Genomic DNA, 22,459 nt, shown 5'->3' with positions numbered 1-22,459 from the left:
TCCGTTGCATTCGCTGGATGAACTCGTCATTCTCGAAGGCACAATTGATCGGCACAAGTATTCATCTATCCTTGGGGACCATTTCCACCCCTACAAGCAGTTTTTTTTCCTCCGCATGATTGCATCTACCAGTAGGATAACGCAAAGTTTCACACAGCCCTCAATACATGTAGATGGTGTGAAGAGCATCAGGGTGAGTGGACTGTAATCCCCTCGCCACCAAACTCACGGGTTTCAAATCAAACGAGAATCTACGGGACCACTTTGATGAGGTAGTCTGTGCCACGGATTGTCAACTGAGAAACCCAGCGCAGATGGCCACGGAATGACAGCACGTGCCTGTTGGTGCCTTTCGGAACGTCCTTGGTTGTCTTCCTGCATGTCTCGCAGTTGTCCATGCTGCGAACGGCGGTTATTTAGCCTGTTCAGGGTTTTGATAGGTGATCATATTAATGTAAATGGACAGTGTATGTATGTATGTAGCACAGGGTATACGGGTACGACTGCAGATATTTTTGTTGATGACTGAGGTCAGTCAATGCACGACATTATGCGGTATGTAATTCATTTACAGTCTAATAATAATAGATATTACGAGTAATATGGTTTTAGGTTGGTTAGTATGTCCAAGTACATGTGTCGAGAGCAGGGCATTAACTCTTATTTTCCCCTGGGCAGCAAGGCAGGTGCTGAAGTGTGGACACGTGGATGCACATGGTGAGTCTATACTGACAGGTGTAGTCAACTTAATGCTGCAGCAGTTGTGACCATGCAATAACATCCGGTAGTAAATTATGTGACTTATTTTTGGGAACACTGTTAGACGCAGAGGGAAAACAACTAACACTCAGGAGTACGTAGATGTTAAGGCACGAATGATGACAATATCTGCACTTGTACCCCTTGTCGGGCGTAAATGTACATATACATTGTCTCTGTTTTCTTTGCTGGTCTTACGCAGACACTTAAACTTTGGAGCCAAACGATGTTCAACTTTCGCCAGTTCAGTGAGGGTGCTCATTGGCTGATATGAATGAAATCCAGATATTGGGAGAGGTTTCAGTTTCTTTGATAATAATTTTAACAGCAATTAAATGGCTTACTGGAATGGCTTCATAATATCGCAAATTTTGTACCCCTTGCTTCTCTGAACGTCCTCCCCATCGGTTCAAAAGCTGCTCTCCTCGTTTTCCACCTGTGGCTTTACACCCCGTTCGTGGCACACGAGCTGGGAACATCATTCAGTGACTGCAGTGCCCCATCAGTTTATTTAAAGTTTGTTCCAGTTGTAATTTCTGTGTTATTGTTGTTTTTATGTATTCAAACTCCGCTGTACAATATTTGTATCTCTCCACTATAACTATTGAATTTTGTATGTACCTCTCATTTACATACTATTTTATACAAAATGTTTTTTGGTATGCAAAGGAATTGTTATGAGAAACTGAGGAGAAGCTGTGTGTGAACTGATTAGCTCAAAGACAAGGCATCCACCTTGTGGACACTGTACAGTCACCGGCAATGTGTGTTCCATTGTTAAGAATGACAACCCCTTAGCAGTAGTGCCCCCTGGCCTCCTCGCTAACACGGTGTCTCCCTCGGTCCAGCACTCCAGCCACTGGAGACAGCCGCTCCAGCGGGCGCAGGTGCACCCCCGTGGCAGCCACGCCGCCACTGGCTGCCTGCCCCACTCCAGCACCAGGTGACGCTGTCGTCTCTCGCGTGAGGTGAGTTCCATCGCGACGTGTCCACGTTTTCCACGTTCACAGTACGAATTACGGAGGCGTCAGCCAATAGCTACAGACAATAAATCACGCATCATTTTATTGCATTTTTTTAATAAGGCAGAGGGGAGACTCTTAACAGTAAACTATTTGTTTCAGTCTATCTCTACATACTTCTTTGCGTTCACAGAATGAATAGCATTCAGTTTGCAGATTAAATGTCATACCATTGAATAACGTTGTTGTGGTCTTCAGTCCTGAGACTGGTTTGATGCAGCTCTCCATGCTACTCTATCCTGTGCAAGCTTCTTCATCTCCCAGTACCTACTGCAGCCTACATTCTTCTGAATCTGCTAAGTGTATTCATTTATTGGTCTCCCTCTACCATTTTTACCCTCCACACTGCCCGCCAACACTAAATTGGTGATCACTCGATGTCTCAGAACATGTCCTACCAACCGATCCCTTCTTCTAGTCAAGTTGTGCCACAAACTCCTCTTCTGCCCAATTCTATTCAATACCTCCTCATTAGTTATGTGATCTACCCTTCTAATCTTCAGCATTTTTTGTAGCACCACATTTCGAAAGCTTCTATTCTCTTCTTGTCCAAACTATTTATCGTCCATGTTTCACTTCCATACATGGCTACACTCCATACAGATACTTTCAGAAACGACTTCCTGACACTTAAATCTATACTCGATGTCAACAAATTTTTCTTCTTCAGAAATGCTTTCCTTGCCTTTGCCAGTCTACATTTTATATCCTCCCTACTTCGACCATCATCAGTTATTTTGCTCCCCAAATAGCAAAACTCCTTTAAGTGTCTCATATCCTAATCTGATTCCCTCAGCATCAACCGAGTTAACTCGACTACATTCCATTATCCTCGTTTTGCTTTTGTTGATGTTCATCTTATACCGTCCTTTCAAGACACTGTCCATTCCGTTCAACTGCTCTTCCAAGTTCTTTGATGTCTCTGACAGAATTACAATGTCATCGGCCAACCAATGTAGTTTTCTCAATGCACTGTGTGTGTAAATTGCCTTCCCTCAGTTGTTTTATAGTATGCAACGTTTGTAAACCTCATCAGGTCTTCAACAGACCCTGTTTACCCGTTGCCTGGCACTTATCCTCATGGGTCATTAATGTACCAACATAAAGGAAAAATAGTTGCAACAGGCACCTATTGCTTCACAGTGGCTGGAACTCGTGGAAGTTTAAGAACTGGTCATGGATGGAAGGTCACTGAATCTTAATTCTTTGGTGTTATATACCTGCTTCTTGCACACAATAATCAATTTTTATATACTAGGATATATAAATTCAGTCTTTGTTGTTGTGGAAAACGAGTCACAAGTGGCTGGATAGAAATGACACGTCGGATGGCGCCAGTGTGTATTTGGCATGGAAGTAGTGGCACACTTTCAAGGGGCTCCTGCTATTCACGGACATAGACGCCACCTCTTTCTTCTGTTGAGTCATCCGCCTGGCCTAGTGGCGCCACCGGTGCAGCCTCTGGGATGTTTATCGTACATCCACATCACAACTCCGTGTCCGGAATGCGTGGCGTTTGGCGCTGCCGCCATCTCGGTTCCAGGGGAGAGCTGGCTGCAGTTCCTGTGTGCTTTCGCGGCACGCAGGTGTCGCTGGCCGTTTCTGGGGTCACCAGTAGTGTCAGAAAGTGACCTCACACAACACCATATCACTGGTACAATTCACACATTGGTATTTTAATTTCCCATTTTCTCGTAGTTCGGCGACTTTCTTGCGAACACCAGGCATGGAGTAACAGAAAAGCGTTTTCTGTGCCCTTCCTTCTACAGCGCGGTTCTTGTCAAGAGCTGCAGACACAATTTAATCATCACAGTACCAATTAAGTACTCCTGAAGATTCTTGCCGGTCCTCTCCGACGTCGGATGCCGCCTGGCGCCTGGTGGCGTTGCGGGCTCTTGATGCGGCAGCAAAAGTATGTAAGTGGAGCAGACACGAACGGGGGAACGTCCTAGCGAAGATGGGGGCAGAAAATGGGAAAAATCCATCGAGACAAGCGACTTTGACAAAGGGCGGATTAGTATTGCACAGAAGCTGTGAATGACTACCTCGGAAACAGTGAAGCTGGTCGAATGTTCACGTGCTACTGTTGTGAGCATATACGGGAAGAGGTAGGAGGCCGGTTAAACTACCATTAGGGGCTGAATGCTTGGAAGTCTAAGACTGTTCCAGAACGTGGAGTTCGGAGGCTTGTCTGCTCTGTAACGTAAAGCAGATTGCGATCTGTGCCATCTCTGAAGAAAGAGCACAGTGCTGGCGTACGCTCAAGTGTTTCGGAGTACACTGATCGTCGTACATTGCTGAACGTGGAGCTCTGCAGCAGACCACCCCTACGTGTTCAAATGTTGACCCAGCGACACCGTCAGTTACGATAACAGTGGGCACAGAATCTTAGGCATTCGACCGTCGATCACTGGAAACGCGTCGGCTCTTCGTGTGAGTCACATTTTTGCTACACCAGGTCGCTGGTCGTCTCCACAGCGCCGTCACCGAGGAGAACGGCGACTCGGAACGGGCAGCGCGCCACTGACACAGGGTGGTGGGAGCGGTATTGTGCTGCGACAGAATTCCTCCTGCGCTCGCATGGGACCTGTGGTGGTAACAGAAGACACGCCGACAGCTGCGAACCCTTCGTGCTCGATGACTCCCGCGACGGCGATGCCGTCTTTCAGCAGTGCAATCGTCCGTGTCTCGGAGCCACAACAGCGCTATAGTGGTCTGAGGAGCATTGTCGTGAAGCCACGTTGATGCCTCGGTGGCCAAATTCGCCTGATGTAAATGCCACGGAAACCATCTGGGTCGCTATCCCACGACATCACCGCGTACGCAAATCCGCGGCTGGTTATTCAGACGAATTTTATGACCTGCGCGCAGACAGCAAAAACCTAGCGACAAACTGCCGGATCCCTGATACGCAGAATCAGTGTTGAACTTCGTTCCAAAGACGTAAAAATAACCTGTTCAGCAGGCAGTCGTAATGTTTTGCGTCATCAGTGTATATTCAGTTTCAGAAAGAAAGTGTACGATATTCGAGAGGAATAGATGCTAAAGGAATGACAAGATGATAAATAATAACATTGTTGCGAGTGCTGTATCTCTTCGGGTCTAAGAAAGAAAACTACACTGATGGCGTAGATCTGTGGACAGCAGATGGCACAGGTGTGGAGAATACGAGAGCTGTGGTGTGCTATAGAAGATTTCTGTTCCTTTTATACTGTACTTGTTTTGACAACAAGAGCGCAAGACAAGAAAGAAGAGTAAGTGACAAACTTATTTCAATAACGAAAATAATACTTTGTGGTTGAAGGAATGACTAGCGAAAATGAATGTGGCTACACGGAGCAATGACATCCAAATGTTCCACCGTAAAATGACTCACCATTTAAAGCTAGTCCAGGTGCTCGCCGTTAACATGCACGCCAGGATAAACTCCCGCGTTCTCCTCAGGATTCCAGACACGACTCATAAGCAGAGACTATGTTGACCGGTGGCTGCTTCCGCACTCCAGTTCCACTGGCCGCCGGAATGTCACCCCCGTGCGTCCTCGCAGTACACAGAGAGCCGACTGACTACTCGCGGTGCTCCGTGCTCGAGTCCTGCATGACCGAGTAAGCGAGCCGAAACACGAGATGGGGCGAGCACACCCTAACTGGGTAGACTGCCCGCACTTGTTCCAGAGGCCCAGCATAGAAGCCTTGACCGAATGCGTAGCACGTAGCTTCAGACAGATTGTTGTTGTTGTTGTTGTGGTCTTCAGTCCTGAGACTGGTTTGATGCAGCTCTCCATGCTACTCTATCCTGTGCAAGCTTCTTCATCTCCCAGTACCTACTGCAACCTACATCCTTCTGAATCTGCTTAGTGTATTGATCTCTTGGTCTCCCTCTACGATTTTTACCCTCCACGCTGCCCTCCAATGCTAAATTTGTGATCCCTTGATGCCTCAAAACATGTCCTACCAACCGATCCCTTCTTCTAGTCAAGTTGTGCCACAAACTTCTCTTCTCCCATATCCTATTCAATACCTCCTCATTAGTTACGTGATCTACCCACCTTATCTTCAGCATTCTTCTGTAGCACCACATTTCGAAAGCTTCTATTCTCTTCTTGTCCAAACTGGTTATCGTCCATGTTTCACTTCCATACATGGCTACACTCCATACAAATACTTTCAAAAACGACTTCCTGACACTTAAATCTATACTCGATGTTAACAAATTTCTCTTCTTCAGAAACGATTTCCTTGCCATTGCCAGTCTACATTTTATATCCTCTCTACTTCGACCATCATCAGTTATTTTACTCCCTAAATAGCAAAACTCCTTTACTACTTTAAGTGTCTCATTTCCTAATCTAATCCCCTCAGCGTCACCTGATTTAATTAGACTACATTCCATTATCCTCGTTTTGCTTTTGTTGATGTTCATCTTATATCCTCCTTTCAAGACACTGTCCATTCCGTTCAACTGCTCTTCCAAGTCCTTTGCTGTCTCTGACAGAATTACAATGTCATCGGCGAACCTCAAAGTTTTTACTTCTTCTCCATGAATTTTAATACCTACTCCGAATTTTTCTTTTGTTTCCTTTACTGCTTGCTCAATATACAGATTGAATAACATCGGGGAGAGGCTACAACCCTGTCTCACTCCTTTCCCAACCACTGCTTCCCTTTCATGCCCCTCGACTCTTATAACTGCCATCTGGTTTCTGTACAAATTGTAAATAGCCTTTCGCTCCCTGTATTTTACCCCTGCCACCTTCAGAATTTGAAAGAGAGTATTCCAGTTAACGTTGTCAAAAGCTTTCTCTAAGTCTACAAATGCAAGAAACGTAGGTTTGCCTTTTCTTAATCTTTCTTCTAAGATAAGTCGTAAGGTTAGTATTGCCTCACGTGTTCCAACATTTCTACGGAATCCAAACTGATCTTCCCCGAGGTCCGCTTCTGCCAGTTTTTCCATTCGTCTGTAAAGAATTCGCGTTAGTATTTTGCAGCTGTGACTTACTAAACTGATAGTTCGGTAATTTTCACATCTGTCAACAGCTGCTTTCTTTGGGATTGGAATTAGTATATTCTTCTTGAAGTCTGAGGGTATTTCGCCTGCCTCATACATCTTGCTCACCAGATGGTAGAGTTCTGTCATGACTGGCTCTCCCGAGGCCATCAGTAGTTCTAATGGAACGTTGTCTACTCCCGGGGCCTTGTTTCGACTCAGGTCTTTCAGTGCTCTGTCAAACTCTTCACGCAGTATCTTATCTCCCATTTCATCTTCATCTGCATCCTCTTCCATTTCCATAATATTGTCCTCAAGTATATCGCCCTTGTATAAACCCTCTATATACTCTTTCCACCTTTCTGCCTTCCCTTCTTTGGTTAGAACTGGGTTGCCATCTGAGCTCTTGATATTCATACAAGTGGTTCTCTTCTCTCCAAAGGTCTCTTTAATTTTCCTGTAGGCAGTATCTATCGTACCCCTAGTGAGACAAGCCTCTACATCCTTACATTTGTCCTCTAGCCATCCCTGCTTAGCCATTTTGCACTTCCTGTCGATCTCATTTTTGAGACGTTTGTATTCCCATTTACCTGCTTCATTTACCGCATTTTTATATTTTCTCCTTTCATCAATTAAATTCAATATTTCTTCTGTTACCCAAGGATTTCTATTAGCCCTCGTCTTTTTACCTACTTGATCCTCTGCTGCCTTCACTACTTCATCCCTCAGAGCTACCCATTCTTCTTCTACTGTATTTCTTTCCCCCATTCCTGTCAATTGTTCCCTTATGCTCTCCCTGAAACTCTCTACAACCTCTGGTTCTTTCAGTTTATCCAGGTCCCATCTCCTTAAATTCCCACCTTTTTGCAGTTTCTTCAGTTTCAATCTGCAGTTCATAACCAATAGATTGTGGTCAGAATCCACATCTGCCCCTGGAAATGTCTTACAATTTAAAACCTGGTTCCTAAATCTCTGTCTTACCATTATATAATCTATCTGATACCTATTAGTATCTCCAGGATTCTTCCAGGTATACAGCCTTCTTTTATGATTCTTGAACCAAGTGTTAGCTATGATTAAGTTATGCTCTGTGCAAAATTCTACAAGGCGACTTCCTCTTTCATTTCTTCCCCCCAATCCATATTCACCTACTATGTTTCCTTCTCTCCCTTTTCCTACTGACGAATTCCAGTCACCCATGACTATTAAATTTTCGTCTCCCTTCACTACCTGAGTAATTTCTTTTATCTCGTCATACATTTCATCAATTTCTTCATCATCTGCAGAGCTAGTTGGCATATAAACTTGTACTACTGTAGTAGGCATGGGCTTTGTGTCTATCTTGGCCACAATAATGCGTTCACTATGCTGTTTGTAGGCGCTAACCCGCACTCCTATTTTTTTTATTCATTATTAAACCTACTCCTGCATTACCCCTATTTGATTTTGTATTTATAACCCTGTAATCACCTGACCAAAAGTCTTGTTCCTCCTGCCACCGAACTTCACTAATTCCCACTATATCTAACTTTGACCTATCCATTTCCCTTTTTAAATTTTCTAACCTACCTGCCCGATTAAGGGACCTGACATTCCACGCTCCGATCCGTAGAGTGCCAGTTTTCTTTCTCCTGATAACGACGTCCTCTTGAGTAGTCCCCGCCCGGAGATCCGAATGGGGGACTATTTTACCTCCGGAATATTTTACCCAAGAGGACGCCATCATCATTTAATCATACAGTAAAGCTGCATGTCCTCGGGAAAAATTACGGCTGTAGTTTCCCCTTGCTTTCAGCCGTTCGCAGTACCAGCACAGCAAGGCCGTTTTGGTTAATGTTACAAGGCCAGATCAGTCAATCATCCAGACTGTTGCCCCTGCAACTACTGAAAAGGCTGCTGCCCCTCTTCAGGAACCACACGTTTGTCTGGCCTCTCAACAGATACCCCTCCGTTGTGGTTGCACCTACGGTACGGCCATCTGTATCGCTGAGGCACGCAAGCCTCCCCACCAACGGCAAGGTCCATGGTTCATGGGGGAAGTCAGACAGATTACGCGTCTCATTATCCGTGTGAGACTGCAGCCAGTACGGGCTTCTCATTTGTGGTGTCTCACTCTCTCTGTAATCATGCAGCGCATGGCAGCCAGTGCAGTAAGACGTAAGATTGAAACCAATGTTTACACATTGAAGAAACGGGAAGGCCTAAAAAGTCGAGTATGGAGTACATTTCTGTTGGTTGTAGACGAAAACAGTGCGTCTACTGGGTACGTATCGTGCATAAACTGCTCCACATTGTTGTGTTTCCAGTCGGGAAGCACTCATTTAAAGAAACACAATTGCAAGAAACCTCACAAAGATACAGCTCCTTCTGGGATACCGGCAGTAATAAAAAATAGTATTACAGCAAAGTGTACTAAAGATATGAGACCTTTTAATGCCGTCTCCGGTAAAGGTTTCAGAAAACTAGGCCAATAATTAATACATCTAGAGGCGCATCATGGAGAATTTAACGTGGCAGATGTCATGACACATCCCTCTACTATAAGCAGACATGTCAAAGAGGAAGCTGATGCAATACGAAACAGCATAATGCCTTCTGTTATTTCGGAAGTTATTAATAAAACATGTGCTACGACAGTTGATATGTGGACTGATTCGCATAATCGGGTGCACTATCTGACGCTTACAACACATTACATTAATACTGATTGGTCTCTTGTGAACAATGTTTTATTTACAACAAAATTCCCGGACGTTAAGAAGACGGGAGTAACTATTATGAAAGAAATTAAAGAGAGGATGGCTGATTGGGACATTTCGCCGGACATGTTGCACGGTTTTGTTTTTGTCTCCTACCAGGGTGCCAATGTAATAAAGGCTTTGGGAAATCACGAAAGGATTCCTTGTGCTGTTCATTGTATAAACACAGCACTTAGCCATACTTTCGATGAAGATAACTTGTTGTTAAATCCTGCCCCGAACATCGCATCAACAATAACTACTGCAAAATGCTAACGTACATTAAGAAAAGTGGCCTCTGCTGGTCTTTGAAATCATCGTTGGAACAACAGGTCTGCACACGCTGGAACAGCTTGTACACTATGCTGGAATCTCTACACACTCAGTATAACGAAGTTGCTGCTTTGATGACGGAAAAGGACTCCGCTTACAGATTGCAAGGATATGATAATGAGCTTGCAGGAAAAACTGCGCATTTTGTGAGACCATTTAAAGAGGCCACACATGAATTAGAAGGCGAAAAAGAACCGACAATCCAGTTCGTTCTTCTTTGGTTCCACAAACTGAAACAAAATTGCAGTGTCAATGACATTGATTGTCAGGTGAGTAATTTCTGCAGTTAAAAGCACTGTTTCATTATGAATGCGATAGATTTATAATTAACTAGCGTAGTTGATGTGTACTAACAGATATGTATTTTTTAACAAAGGTACAAAGGATTAAAAATTGAGCTTTGACTTTCGTTTGTGAAAAGATTGTCATCACTTCCAGAGATAAAATTGGCACGTTTCTTTGGTTGTCTTTCCGTGATCTTAATATGCTTGAAATAAATGAAAAGCAGGAAATTCTTGCCAATGCGCGACAAATGTGTGTTACTTACGCAGGTACAAGATGCAATCATTAACTTAATCGTTTTTGCATCGTTAGTGGATAGTGTGTTGTAGGGAAACAGGAATGTTATAATTCATATAATATTTCATTAACGTAAAACATCTCGTTTTTACGGGAACGTTTCGACGATTTCCACATCAGTTCTGTATTACTTGTCTCTTTTGTTTATTATCATAGATACTTCAAGTACTGTGTCATCACCCCCCAGAAAGAGAGATCGTTTCAAGGAATGGAGGAACAACAGATCAGCAGCAGCAGATGAAGTAGAGCTCTACATTTTAATGACCCAGGAGACGATGATGACATCTTAAAGTCGTGGAGCAGACATGAACAGATCTGCCAGGCCTGGCTGCAGTTGCAAGACGTATTTATTGTATCCCAGCAACAAGCGCACCTAGTGAAAGTTGCTTTAGTAAAGCCGGCGTGTTACTAACAAATCGCCGCAGCCACTTAAATCCGGGACGCGTTAGTGATTTACTGCTGATCAACAATAACTATAATTTTGTTTCTGTTGAAAACAAGTGAAAAGTATGACAAGTTACGTCTGCAAATATTTAATGTTCTTTGTATGCTTTCTTTATGAAGATGCTTGTCTTCTAGATTACGGGGAGAGGAGCTATTTAATGTTTCCTATTAATGCAAGGAAAAATATATCTTCTGTTTGGAAATGAGACTCGTCTTCTATCAGCGATTATATTAAAATATCATTTTACTTTCCAAGTGCTTTATGAATTTAGCTGTGTCACGTACCCGATGTTGGAAACGTTATTCTTGTATTAAAAGAGAGAGAGACAGAGATAAATACATTGTGTGTGTGAGAGAGAGAGAGAAAGAGAGAGAGAGGCGTCAGATTTGTGCGCCGTTTGCCCCCTGTCACCGCCGCGCCGCCACCTGAGTCTCTTCACCTGGCGAGCCGTGGCAGTCCTACACAGAGGGCGCTAGCCGACCAGGGCGCCGCAGAGCGCTCAACTATCCTGACGAGAGCATCGCGAGAAGTCGCGGCTCATATACCAAAAGTAGCCAGGTTTCAGGGGTCACTGTTCCTTTGTTCAGCATACCCCGAACAGTCCAGTGTGGAACGGGGTACAGGCTTTTGTTTCAGCAATTGCTGAAGCACTCCTCACAAGTGATACTGAATTGACCTCTGTTAACGACCTACATGACCAAAAGATGCTTCCATTTCTTCCTCTGATGTTGTAGTGAGGCTTATTACTCACACTGGGGTCTTCAGACGAAACCGTACGATGGTAAACTGCTACATCAGCTGCTCCTTTAGCCACCTACTTGTTGAAAAAGCGGCTAACAAGCATCGGTACACTGAGAAAAAACAAACTCAAGATGCCACAAGAAGTTTTGCCTAAGAAAGCTACGGCTTTCCATTCACCTCTGTTTCGTTTCCGGAATGATATAATATCAGTTTCCGATTGTTGTTGTTGTTGTGGTCTTCAGTCCTGAGACTGGTTTGATGCAGCTCTCCATGCTACTCTATCCTGTGCAAGCTACATCTTTCTGAATCTGCTTAGTGTATTCATCTCTTGGTCTCCCCCTACGATTTTTACCCTCCACGCTCCCCTCCAATACTAAATTGGTGATCCCTTGATGCCTCAAAACATGTCCTACCAACCGATCCCTTCTTCTGGTCAAGTTGTGCCACAAACTTCTCTTCTCCCCAATCCTATTCAATACTTCCTCATTAGTTATGTGATCTACCCATCTAATCATCAGCATTCTTCTGTAGCACCACATTTCGAAAGCTTTTATTCTCTTCTTGTTCAAACTATTTACCGTCCATGTTTCACTTCCATACATGGCTACACTCCATAGAAATACTTTCAGAAATGACTTCCTGACACTTAAATCTATACTCGATGTTAACAAATTTCTCTTCTTCAGGAACGCTTTCCTTGCCATTGCCAGTCTACATTTTATATCCTCTCTACTTCGACCATCATCAGTTATTTTGCTCCCCAAATAGCAAAACTCCTTTACTACTTTAAGTGTCTCATTTCCTAATCTAATACCCTCAACATCACCCGACTTAATTCGACTACATTCCATTATCCTCGTTTTGCTTTTGTTGATGTTCATCTTATATCCTCCCTTCAAGACACCATCCATTCCGTTCAACTGCTCTTCCAAGTCCTTTGCTGTCTCTGACAGAATTACAATGTCATCGGCGAACCTCAAAGTTTTTATTTCTTCTCCATGGATTTTAATACCTACTCCGAATTTTTCTTTTGTTTCCTTTACTGCTTGCTCAATATACAGATTGAATAACATCGGGCAGAGGCTACAACCCTGTCTTACTCCCTTCCCAACCACTGCTTCCCTTTCATGGCCCTCGACTCTTATAACTGCCATCTGGTTTCTGTACAAATTGTAAATAGCCTTACGCTCCCTGTATTTTACCCCTGCCACCTTTAGAATTTGAAAGAGAGTATTCCAGTCAACATTGTCAAAAGCTTTCTCTAAGTCTACAAATGCTAGAAACGTAGGTTTGCCTTTCCGATTACCGAAAAAAAGAAGGCACCAGGGATAGTTTTCAATCACATTGTTAGAGCTCTAATGGATATAGCATAACAAATAATTTTTCAAGCGGAAGAGGTAAATCCAAGAAAGAACAGAAGGATTTTCTTGAAAGACTTAGCATTTTCCCTTATGAACCTTCAGCTAGTGCAAAGAGCTAAGATTCTTTCACTTCGTACCGACGCACCAACTTTCCTCGAGAAACAGCAAGAACCGTGGGCTGAAGCAACTGAGGAGAGTCCCACCGGGAAAAGAGGGCGGAGTGTGGAAAACAACTACTCCACCAGCAGGTGGCACTCGCGCCGTAGCTTTGTTTGCAAAAGGAGTGTGAAAACAACGGATACGTGTGCGAAGTGACAAGGAGTTCTCGAAAACGCGCAAGAAAATTAGTGGTAACTGTGCAATCATAAGAGAAGCTGACTACTCGTACTGCTTCAATATAGAGACCCTATGTCGCTTCGTATTTGACAAAGTGGCGTTGTGCAGTGTCTGCTGAAGTAAACCGTTGGGGTACATTGATACACGTCAACCGCGGCAACACAGTGGCACAATGGAAGTTCACTTTTTGTATTATTGAATTAAACAGCGATTCAGCTCACTTAACGTAAGTTTAATTTATCGTTGTATAATTAAACTAAAAGTAAACTATGATTTGGCTCATATTTGGTTACTTTGGTAACGTAAAGACGGCTACTCTCGAGTACAAAGTTCGTCGCTCGCCCATCCGTGTTACGGGAAACGGCAGCCGTGCAGCAGGCAGAACGCCGTATTGAGCTGGATGATGGGAAAAATTCTGCAACTGAATTCGCACCTTTTGTCTCTATCTCAAAGTTAGAGATTACATAAAGGGTTACGATAACAGCTCGCCCTAAGCGGAATATCTCGATTGTAGTTATCTTCTGAAACCATCATCTCAGGTCTATTACATTAAGTTGCAGGCGCAACATTTATGAGCGCTTTGCACTGGCATCATTTCATTTCAGCGCACCTTCACTGGTTCCCTTTCAGCACAACAGCCTAGACGCTGTTCTTCAGCGAGAGAATGCGCGGCCACACGTTGCCGCACGAACACGTGCCTTCTCGGTGTCACAGGATGTCAGCCTTTTGCCCTGGCCCGCCAGATCAGCAGACTTGTTGCCAAACGAAAATGCGTGGGAGGTGGCGAACTGATGCGCGCAGCACCGTGGCCCAATGCCGGCCAGCACAGATGAACTTTGTCACCAGGTGAATGCAGCGTGGACGGCTGTACCCCAGGCAATTCGTGCCTTATACGCGTCGATGCCATCACACGTGGACCACGTTGTCGCGGCCCATTGCGGGCCCTGTGCCTACAAGCAACACGAAACGTGCTGAACTGAGGTGACTGAAATGCTTATAATTTCCGCAGAACATTCTGGTGTACGTGTCCTGTGAATATCAGATCTTTAATCGTTCAAGGTGTACTCTTTTTCCTGAACATGAGCCTACAAGAAGCCTAGTCGTTTTTCTTTTGGTCATCAGTCTACTGACTGGTTTGATGCGTCCCGCCACGAATTTCTTTCCTGTGCTAACCTCTTCATTTCAGAGTAGCACTTGCAACCTACGTCCTCAATTATTTGCTTGACGTATTCCAATCTCTGTCTTCCTCTACAGTTTTTGCCCTCTACAGCTCCCTCTAGTACCATGGAAGTCATTCCCTCAAGTCTTAGCAGACGTCCTATCATCCTGTCCCTTCTCCTTATCAGTGTTTTCCACATATTACTTTCCTCTCCGATTCTGCGTAGAACCTCCTCATTCCTTACCTTATCAGTCCACCTAATTTTCAACATTCGTCTATAGCACCACATCTCAAATGCTTCGCTTCTCTTCTGTTCCGGTTTTCCCACAGTCCATGTTTCACTACCATACAATGCAGTACTCCAGACGTACATCCTCAGAAATTTCTTCCTCAATTTAAGGCCGGTATTTGATATTAGTAGACTTCTCTTGGCCAGAAATACCTTTTTTGCCATAGCGAGTCTGCTTTTGATGTCCTCCTTGCTCCGTCCGTCATTGGTTATTTTACTGCCTAGGTAGCAGAATTCCTTAACTTCATTGACTTCGTGAACATCAATCCTGATGTTAAGTTTCTCGCTGCTCTCATTTCTCCTACTTCTCATTACCTTCGTCTTTCTCCGATTTACTCTCAAACCATACTGTGTACTCATTAGACTGTTCATTCCGTTCAGCAGATCATTTAATTCTTCTTCACTTTCACTCAGGATAGCAATGTCATCAGCGAATCGTATCATTGATATCCTTTCACCTTGTATTTTAATTCCACTCCTGAACCTTTCTTTTATTTCCATCATTGCTTCCTCGATGTACAGATTGAAGAGTAGGGGCGAAAGGCTACAGCCTTGTCTTACACCCTTCTTAATACGAGCACTCCGTTCTTGATCGTCCACTCTTATTACTCCCTCTTGGTTGTTGTACATATTGTATATGACCCGTCTCTCGCTATAGCTTACCCCTACTTTTTTCAGAATCTAGAACAGCTTGCACCATTTTATATTGTCGAACGCTTTTTCCAGGTCGACAAATCCTATGAAAGTGTCTTGATTTTTCTTTAGCCTTGCTTCCATTATTAGCCGTAACGTCAGAATTGCCTCTCTCGTCCCTTTACTTTTCCTAAAGCCAAACTGATCGTCACGTAGCGCATTCTCAATTTTCTTTTCCATTCTTCTGTATATTATTCTTGTAAGCAGCTTCGATGCATGAGCTGTTAAGCTGATTGTGCGATAATTCTCGCACTTGTCAGCTCTTGCCGTCTTCGGAATTGTGTGGATGATGCTTTTCCGAAAGTCAGATGGTATATCGCCAGACCGATATATTCTACACACCAACGTGAATAGCCGTTTTGTTGCCACTTCCCCCAATGATTTTAGAAATTCTGATGGAATGTTATCTATTCCTTCTCTTTTAAATTCCGATTCTAATATTGGATCCCTTATCTCTTCTAAATCGACTCCTGTTTCTTCTTCTATCATATCAGACAAATCTTAACCTCCATAGAGGGTTTCAATGGTCGTTACAATGTAATATATCTGACTGAATCATTGTTATTAACGAAGTTGATATACATGTCGTATTTCAGAAAACTATTACAGAAAAGTAAGCTTAAAAGCTGAGAAATTTTAGTTTTGTACGATATATACAATATTACAGTGCCCGTTTTACTCTAATTACGATGCAAAGTTCCTTTGCACATTCATGCAGGTCTGGAGCAAAGATGCCGTTCTGGCTTTGATCTTTGTCAGTGCTCTGTGTGTTTTGAAGCTATGTGGCACTATTGCCAGTATTCCACGTCAGACTGTGAGTCAGTGTTCACAATAGTTCAAATCAGAGGCAAGCAAAAGTGCATGTCTCCACCTTTTAAGGCACTGTGCAACGTTCGGTTGTCGGCCACTGTAGAGGCATCCAGAATTAACATTTTTTGCTTCGTCACTGACTGGAAATGATCAAGAATCAAGAAGCGGACACTTGTGAGAACACTACGATACATTTTGAGTATATGTTGTGTACGATTTTCACTTGAAGCAGCGGCATCAGACCTACTATCAGCACATTATATTTTGTGCAAGTAAAAAGTGAGTATTTGATTGATTGACAGATTGTGAATTTCTCATGTGTAACACAGTAAAAAACTAAATTTGTTCTTAACTTCTTTCGCTTATAAAGGTTTTGCTACATTTTACATCTGAGGAAATGCAACACTCGGATTATAGTATTAGAGTGTAAGAATTGTCTCTTAGGGTTGTTGTAGAGAGGAGTTCGTTCACTGATGACATGACATTGATCTTTTCTCAGCATCTACAGCAGCATAAGAGGTCCCCGAGGTGTTCAGGCAGCTCACATTCGCTTCGAGCAAATCTTCGTGTCGTGAATTAGGCAGAAATGCATGAAATATGCATTTACTCTTACAACCTGCAGGTTTTGCTGTTGTCTTGAGATACATTGCAGCCACAAGAATTAAGACTGGAAGTGTTTGCGTGTGTGTGTGTGTGTGTGTGTGTGTGTGTGTGTGTGTGTGTGTGTGTGTGTGTGTGTGTGCATGCGCCATCATGTGTGTTTGTGGAGGGGTAGAAGAGGCGAGTTAGCGATGTTGCTAAATCTGAATCATTTTGGCTAAATGGTTTCTTATATCCCTGATCATGGTGTGTCAAGGTAACTGCAAATAATGGAGCTGAACTTTTTTCTAGCGTGACAGGATAGTTTCTGTAAGAACCTGGAGATTAGATTCGTCAGATTTGCAAGTGTCAGAAGGGATTGCTACAAGCAGAGGACTAGCACTGGCTGCAGGGGTCGCCTCTTTCACCGGAGGCCAACGACTGCTGAACAATAGCATCCAGAGGGCAAAGGAAAATACTGACAGCAATCAGTATGACAAACTGTGACTACTGAAGTGAGAGATGGAATGTAGGACTTTTCAATGCAGAGTGGATGGAGACTTTAAGAGGGTGATACCGCTGTACATCCGTACCTCAATATACAGAGACTGCTCTGCATCACTGGAGGCAGAGAATTGTAGATTCATCATTTGTCAGTGCACGTATGTTGGTTGGTTGGTTCATTTGGGGGAGGGGACTGTAAGTAGGCTGTTTAGGTTTTTATATTGGTAACGCCATGTAGCGCTCTATCTGAAAATCACTGGCTGTGCTGTGTACAGTCTGTGGCTGGTTGGCATTGTTTAAAAATTCCTCATTGTAGTGTTGGGCTGTTGGCTGTTAACAGCGCGTAGCGTTGCGCAGTTGGAGGTGAGTCGCCAGCAGTGATGGATATGGGGAGAGAGATGGCGGAGTTTTGAGAGCGGACGATCTGGACGTGTGTCCATCAGAAAGAGTAAATTTGTAATACTGGATATCGTGAACAGATATATATATATATATATATATATATATATATATATATATATAATGACTTTTGAACACTTTTAAGGTAAATACATTGTTTGTTCTCTATCGAAATCTTTCATTTGCTGACTATGCCTATCAGTAGTTAGTGCCTTCAGTAGTTTGAATCTTTTACGAGGGTCGGTCAAAAAGTAATGCCTCCCATTTTTTTTCTACTTAAAGAAATTAAGTTAAGTGAAAAATTTGAATTTGGCGCCATTCCTCAAACCTTCTTCTGCAATCCACTGCAGTAGTAACTTTCTGTGTCAACAGGTGGCAGCACAGCAGAAGTTTGTAAGATGGCCGACATCGATGTTCGTTTGAGACAGCGTTGTGTGATTGAATTCTTGAATGCAGAAGGTGAAACGCCCATACGCATTCATGAAAGACTGAAGAAGGTGTATGGTGTTGTGACAGTGGATGTCAGCACTGTTAGACGATGGGTTCGTCGTTGTAAGGAAGCTGAAGGGCAAACACCGTTGACTGACGAAAAGCGGAGCGGCAGGCCGGTGAGTGCAGTGACTCCACACAACATTCAGCAAGTTGATGACATCATTCGTGGTGACCGTCGGGTGACTGCAGATGAAGTGTGTCGCATTATTTCTCTTAGTAAAGGCAGTGTGATCACGATTATTAAACAATTGGGGTACTCAAAAGTTTGTGCACGGTGGGTTCCAAGAATGTTAACCGATCAGAATAAAGAGGCAAGGAAAACAATAGCCTCCCAACACTTGCAGCGCTTCCGTTTGGAGGGAGATGAGTTTCTGAAAAAAATTGTGACCGGGGACGAAACATGGGTGCATTTTTTTGAACCCGAATCAAAGAGGCAGTCAATGGAGTGGCGTCACACAAGCTCGCCGAGGAAGAAAAAATTCAAAACTGTGCGATCGGCAGGGAAAGTTATGGCAACAGTTTTCTGGGATACAGAGGGTGTGATTCTGGTTGATTTTTTGGAGCAGGGATGCACAATAAATTCTGTTCAATACGTCACAACCCTCAAAAAACTTAAAGCACGTCTTCAGCGAGTTCGCCCAACAAAATCAATGGCAGATGTTCTTCTTTTGCATGACAATGCAAGACCACACACCAGTCGTCACACCTCTGACGAGATTGTCAAAATTGGATGGGAAGTTTTGCCTCATCCCCCATACAGCCCTGACCTGGCACCATCAGACTTCCATCTGTTCGGGCCACTAAAAGAAGCTCATCGTGGGATTCATTTTGAAGATGAGGAGGCCGTCAAAACATCCGTGCGTCAATGGCTTAGGAAGCAGAGCTGTGATTTTTACCGTGCTGGGATACATGCCCTTGTTCAAAGATGGACCAAAACTGTAGAGATGGGCGGAGATTACATTGAAAAATGACAAAATGATCCTCAATGTTGTGGTTTTCAACCTATGTAATTGCATTTAAATTTCCTGACAATTAAACGTAGAAAAATAAATAGGAGGCATTACTTTTTGACTGACCCTCGTATTTAGCTGGCAGTATTGGCGCTCGCTGTATTGCAGTAGTTCGAGTAACGAAGGTTTTTGTGAGGCATAGGTTATTGTTAGTAAGGGCCATTCTTTTGTAGAGATTATTGAAAGTCAGATTGCGTTGCGCTAAAAATATTCTGTGTCAGTTTAGTGATGATCAGAATAAGTAAAGAGCGAAATGTCTGAGTACGTTCAGTTCTGCTCAGCTGTTCGGAAATCAATTAACGTAAAGGAGTTTACCAGCACAGTAATTCTTAATTTTTCTAAGGGGACGTTTCAGGACCAAACAGCGACGTCACGAGTCCCTACAGATTAGGTAAGAATGGGGAAGAAAGTGAGCAGTGCCCTTTCAAAGGAACCTTCCTGGCATTTGCCTGAAGCGATTTGGGGAAATCGTGGAAAACATAAATCAGCATGGCCGGATGTGAGTTTGAACCCCTTTCCTCCCAAATGCAAGACCAGCGCCCTAAGCACTGCGCCATCTCACTCGGTTTGCCCGGAAGTGCTTATAGAACTGTCTGTAGTTCTGCTTCCGTGATAATTTTCTCAATGAGATGTGTGTATGGTAACGTGTGAGAATTTTTTTGTTTTGTGCAGGAGCCTTTCTGCAATTGAGAAGGGCAGCAGGCTGCTGCAAGCAGCTAAGCATTCGCGACTGTCAGAGATACGGGTACTGCTGGCTGCCGGTGTGGACGTGGGAACGATGGACGGCGACGGTTTGACCGCCCTCCACTGGGCGGCAAGGAGCGGACAGGTGGAGATGGCCGAGTGTCTGCTCGCAGCGGGGGCAGATGTGGACGCGCGGGACTTGACGAACTGGACCCCCCTGTACTGGGCAGCGAAACAGGGGCAGCTGGAGGTGGCGAACGTTTTGCTTTCCGCGGGGGCTGACCTCGAGGCGAGGGACAAGTGGCAGAACACGCCCGTCTTCCTGGCCGCCATGACGGGACACGTGGACGTCTTGCGGCTGCTGGTGGCGTCCTGTGCCGACCCCAACGCCAGGGAGGAGCACCAGACGACTCCCCTGCATTGGGCAGCGTACAACGGCCACGCAGGTGCGGCGGCTGCGTTGCTGGGGTTGGGCGCCGAGAAGAGGGCCAGGAACACATCTGGGCGCACCCCGCTGGACGAGGCCAGGGAGTGGGGTGGCCAGCAGCTCATAGACATGCTCAGCTGAAGCCAGCAGTCCAGCAAAATGTCTCTTGAGTATAAACAGCTTCTTTTCTTATAATAAAATATACAAAAAAAACATGCTCAGCTGAAGCCAGCAGTCCAGCAAAATGTCTGTTGTCTACAAACAGCTTCGTTTCTTATAATAAAATATACAAAAAAACGTGCTCAGCTGGAGCCAGCAGTCCAGCAAAATGTCTCTTGTGTATAAACAGCTTCTTTTCTTATAATAAAATATACAAAAAAAACATGCTCAGCTGAAGCCAGCAGTCCAGCAAAATGTCTGTTGTCAACAAACAGCTTCGTTTCTTATAATAAAATATACAAAACATTAACCTGTTCTCAATTTTTGCACCCATTTTCAAATAGTACATACAGGGTGTTACAAAAAGCTACGGACAAACTTTCAGGAAACATTCCTCACACACAGAGAAAGAAAATATCTTATGTGGACATGTGTCCGGAAACGCTTACTTTCCATGTTAGAGTTCATTCTATTTTTTCTCTTCAAATCACATTATTCATGGAATGCAAACACACAGCAACAGAACGTACCAGCGTGACTTCAAACACTTTGTTACAGGAAATGTTCAAAATGTCCTCCGTTAGCGAGGATACATGCATCCACCCTCCGTCGCATGGAATCCCTGATGCGCTGATGCAGCCCTGGAGAATGGCGTATTGTATCACAGCCGTCCACAATACGAGGACGAAGAGTCTCTACATTTGGTACCGGGGTTGCGTAGACAAGAGCTTTCAAATGCCCCCATAAATGAAAGTCAAGAGGGTCGAGGTCAGGAGAGCGTGGAGGCCATGGAATTGGTCCGCCTCTACCAATCCATCGGTCACCGAATCTGTTGTTGAGAAGCGTACGAACACTTCGACTGAAATGTGCAGGAGCTCCATCGCGCATGAACCACATGTTGTGTCGTACTTGTAAAGGCACATGTTCTAGCAGCACAGGTAGAGTATCCCGTATGAAATCATGATAATGTGCTCCATTGAGCATAGGTGGAAGAACGTGGGGCCCAATCAAGACATCACCAACAATGCCTGCCCAAACGTTCACAGAAAATCTGTGTTGATGACGTCACTGCACAATTGCGTGCGGATTCTCGTCAGCCCACACATATGGATTGTGAAAATTTACAATTTGATCACGTTGGAATGAAGCCTCATCCGTAAAGAGAACATTTGCACTGAAATGAGAACTGACACATTGTTGGATGAACCATTCGCAGAAGTGTACCCGTGGAGGCCAATCAGCTGCTGATAGTGCCTGCACACGCTGTACATGGTACGGAAACGACTGGTTCTCCCGTAGCACTCTCCATACAACGACGTGGTCAACGTTACCTTGTACAGCAGCAACTTCTCTGACGCTGACATTAGGGTTATCGTCAACTGCACGAAGAATTGCCTCGTCCATTGCAGGTGTCCTCGTCGTTCTAGGTCTTCCCCAGTCGTGAGTCATAGGCTGGAATGTTCCGTGCTCCCTATGACGCCGATCAATTGCTTCGAACGTCTTCCTGTCGGGACACCTTCGTTCTGGAAATCTGTCTCGATACAAACGTACCGCGCGACGGCTATTGTCCCGTGCTAATCGATACATCAAATGGGCATCTGCCAACTCCTCATTTGTAAACATTGCACTGACTGCAAAACCACGTTTGTGATGAACACTAACCTGTTGATGCTACGTACTGATGTGCTTGATGCTAGTACTGTAGAGCAATGAGTCGCATGTCAACACAAGCACCAAAGTCAGCATTACCTTCCTTCAATTGGGCCAACTGGCGGTGAATCGAGGAAGTACAGTACATACTGACGAAAGTAAAATGAGCTCTAACATGGAAATTAAGCGTTTCCGGACACATGTCCACATAACATCTTTTCTTTATTTGTGTGTGAGGAACGTTTCCTGAAAGTTTGGCCGTACCTTTTTGTAACACCCTGTATAAGTAGCGTAACAACATGGC

The 22,459-nt window shown here is 44.2% G+C and overlaps 1 protein-coding gene across 1 annotated transcript in view; it reads left to right on the top strand.

The window, feature by feature from the left end:
• The window catches only part of LOC126210481 (putative ankyrin-containing lipoprotein Lxx09580), a 71,724-nt gene extending 50,909 nt beyond the window's left edge, over positions 1-20,815 (top strand). Inside the window, exons 5-6 of the mRNA XM_049939714.1 lie at positions 1,608-1,727; positions 19,908-20,815. Coding sequence (XP_049795671.1) covers positions 1,608-1,727; positions 19,908-20,487 — 700 coding nt within the window. The 3' untranslated portion in view covers positions 20,488-20,815. The remainder of the gene's footprint in view (positions 1-1,607; positions 1,728-19,907) is intronic.
• The last annotated feature ends 1,644 nt before the right edge of the window (positions 20,816-22,459 follow it).

Source organism: Schistocerca nitens, chromosome 10 (assembly GCF_023898315.1).
Source record: "Schistocerca nitens isolate TAMUIC-IGC-003100 chromosome 10, iqSchNite1.1, whole genome shotgun sequence".
Taxonomy (NCBI): Eukaryota; Metazoa; Arthropoda; class Insecta; order Orthoptera; family Acrididae; genus Schistocerca; species Schistocerca nitens.
The sequence above is the reverse complement of the archived record's forward strand: the minus strand, read 5'-3'. Positions and strand labels throughout refer to the sequence as shown.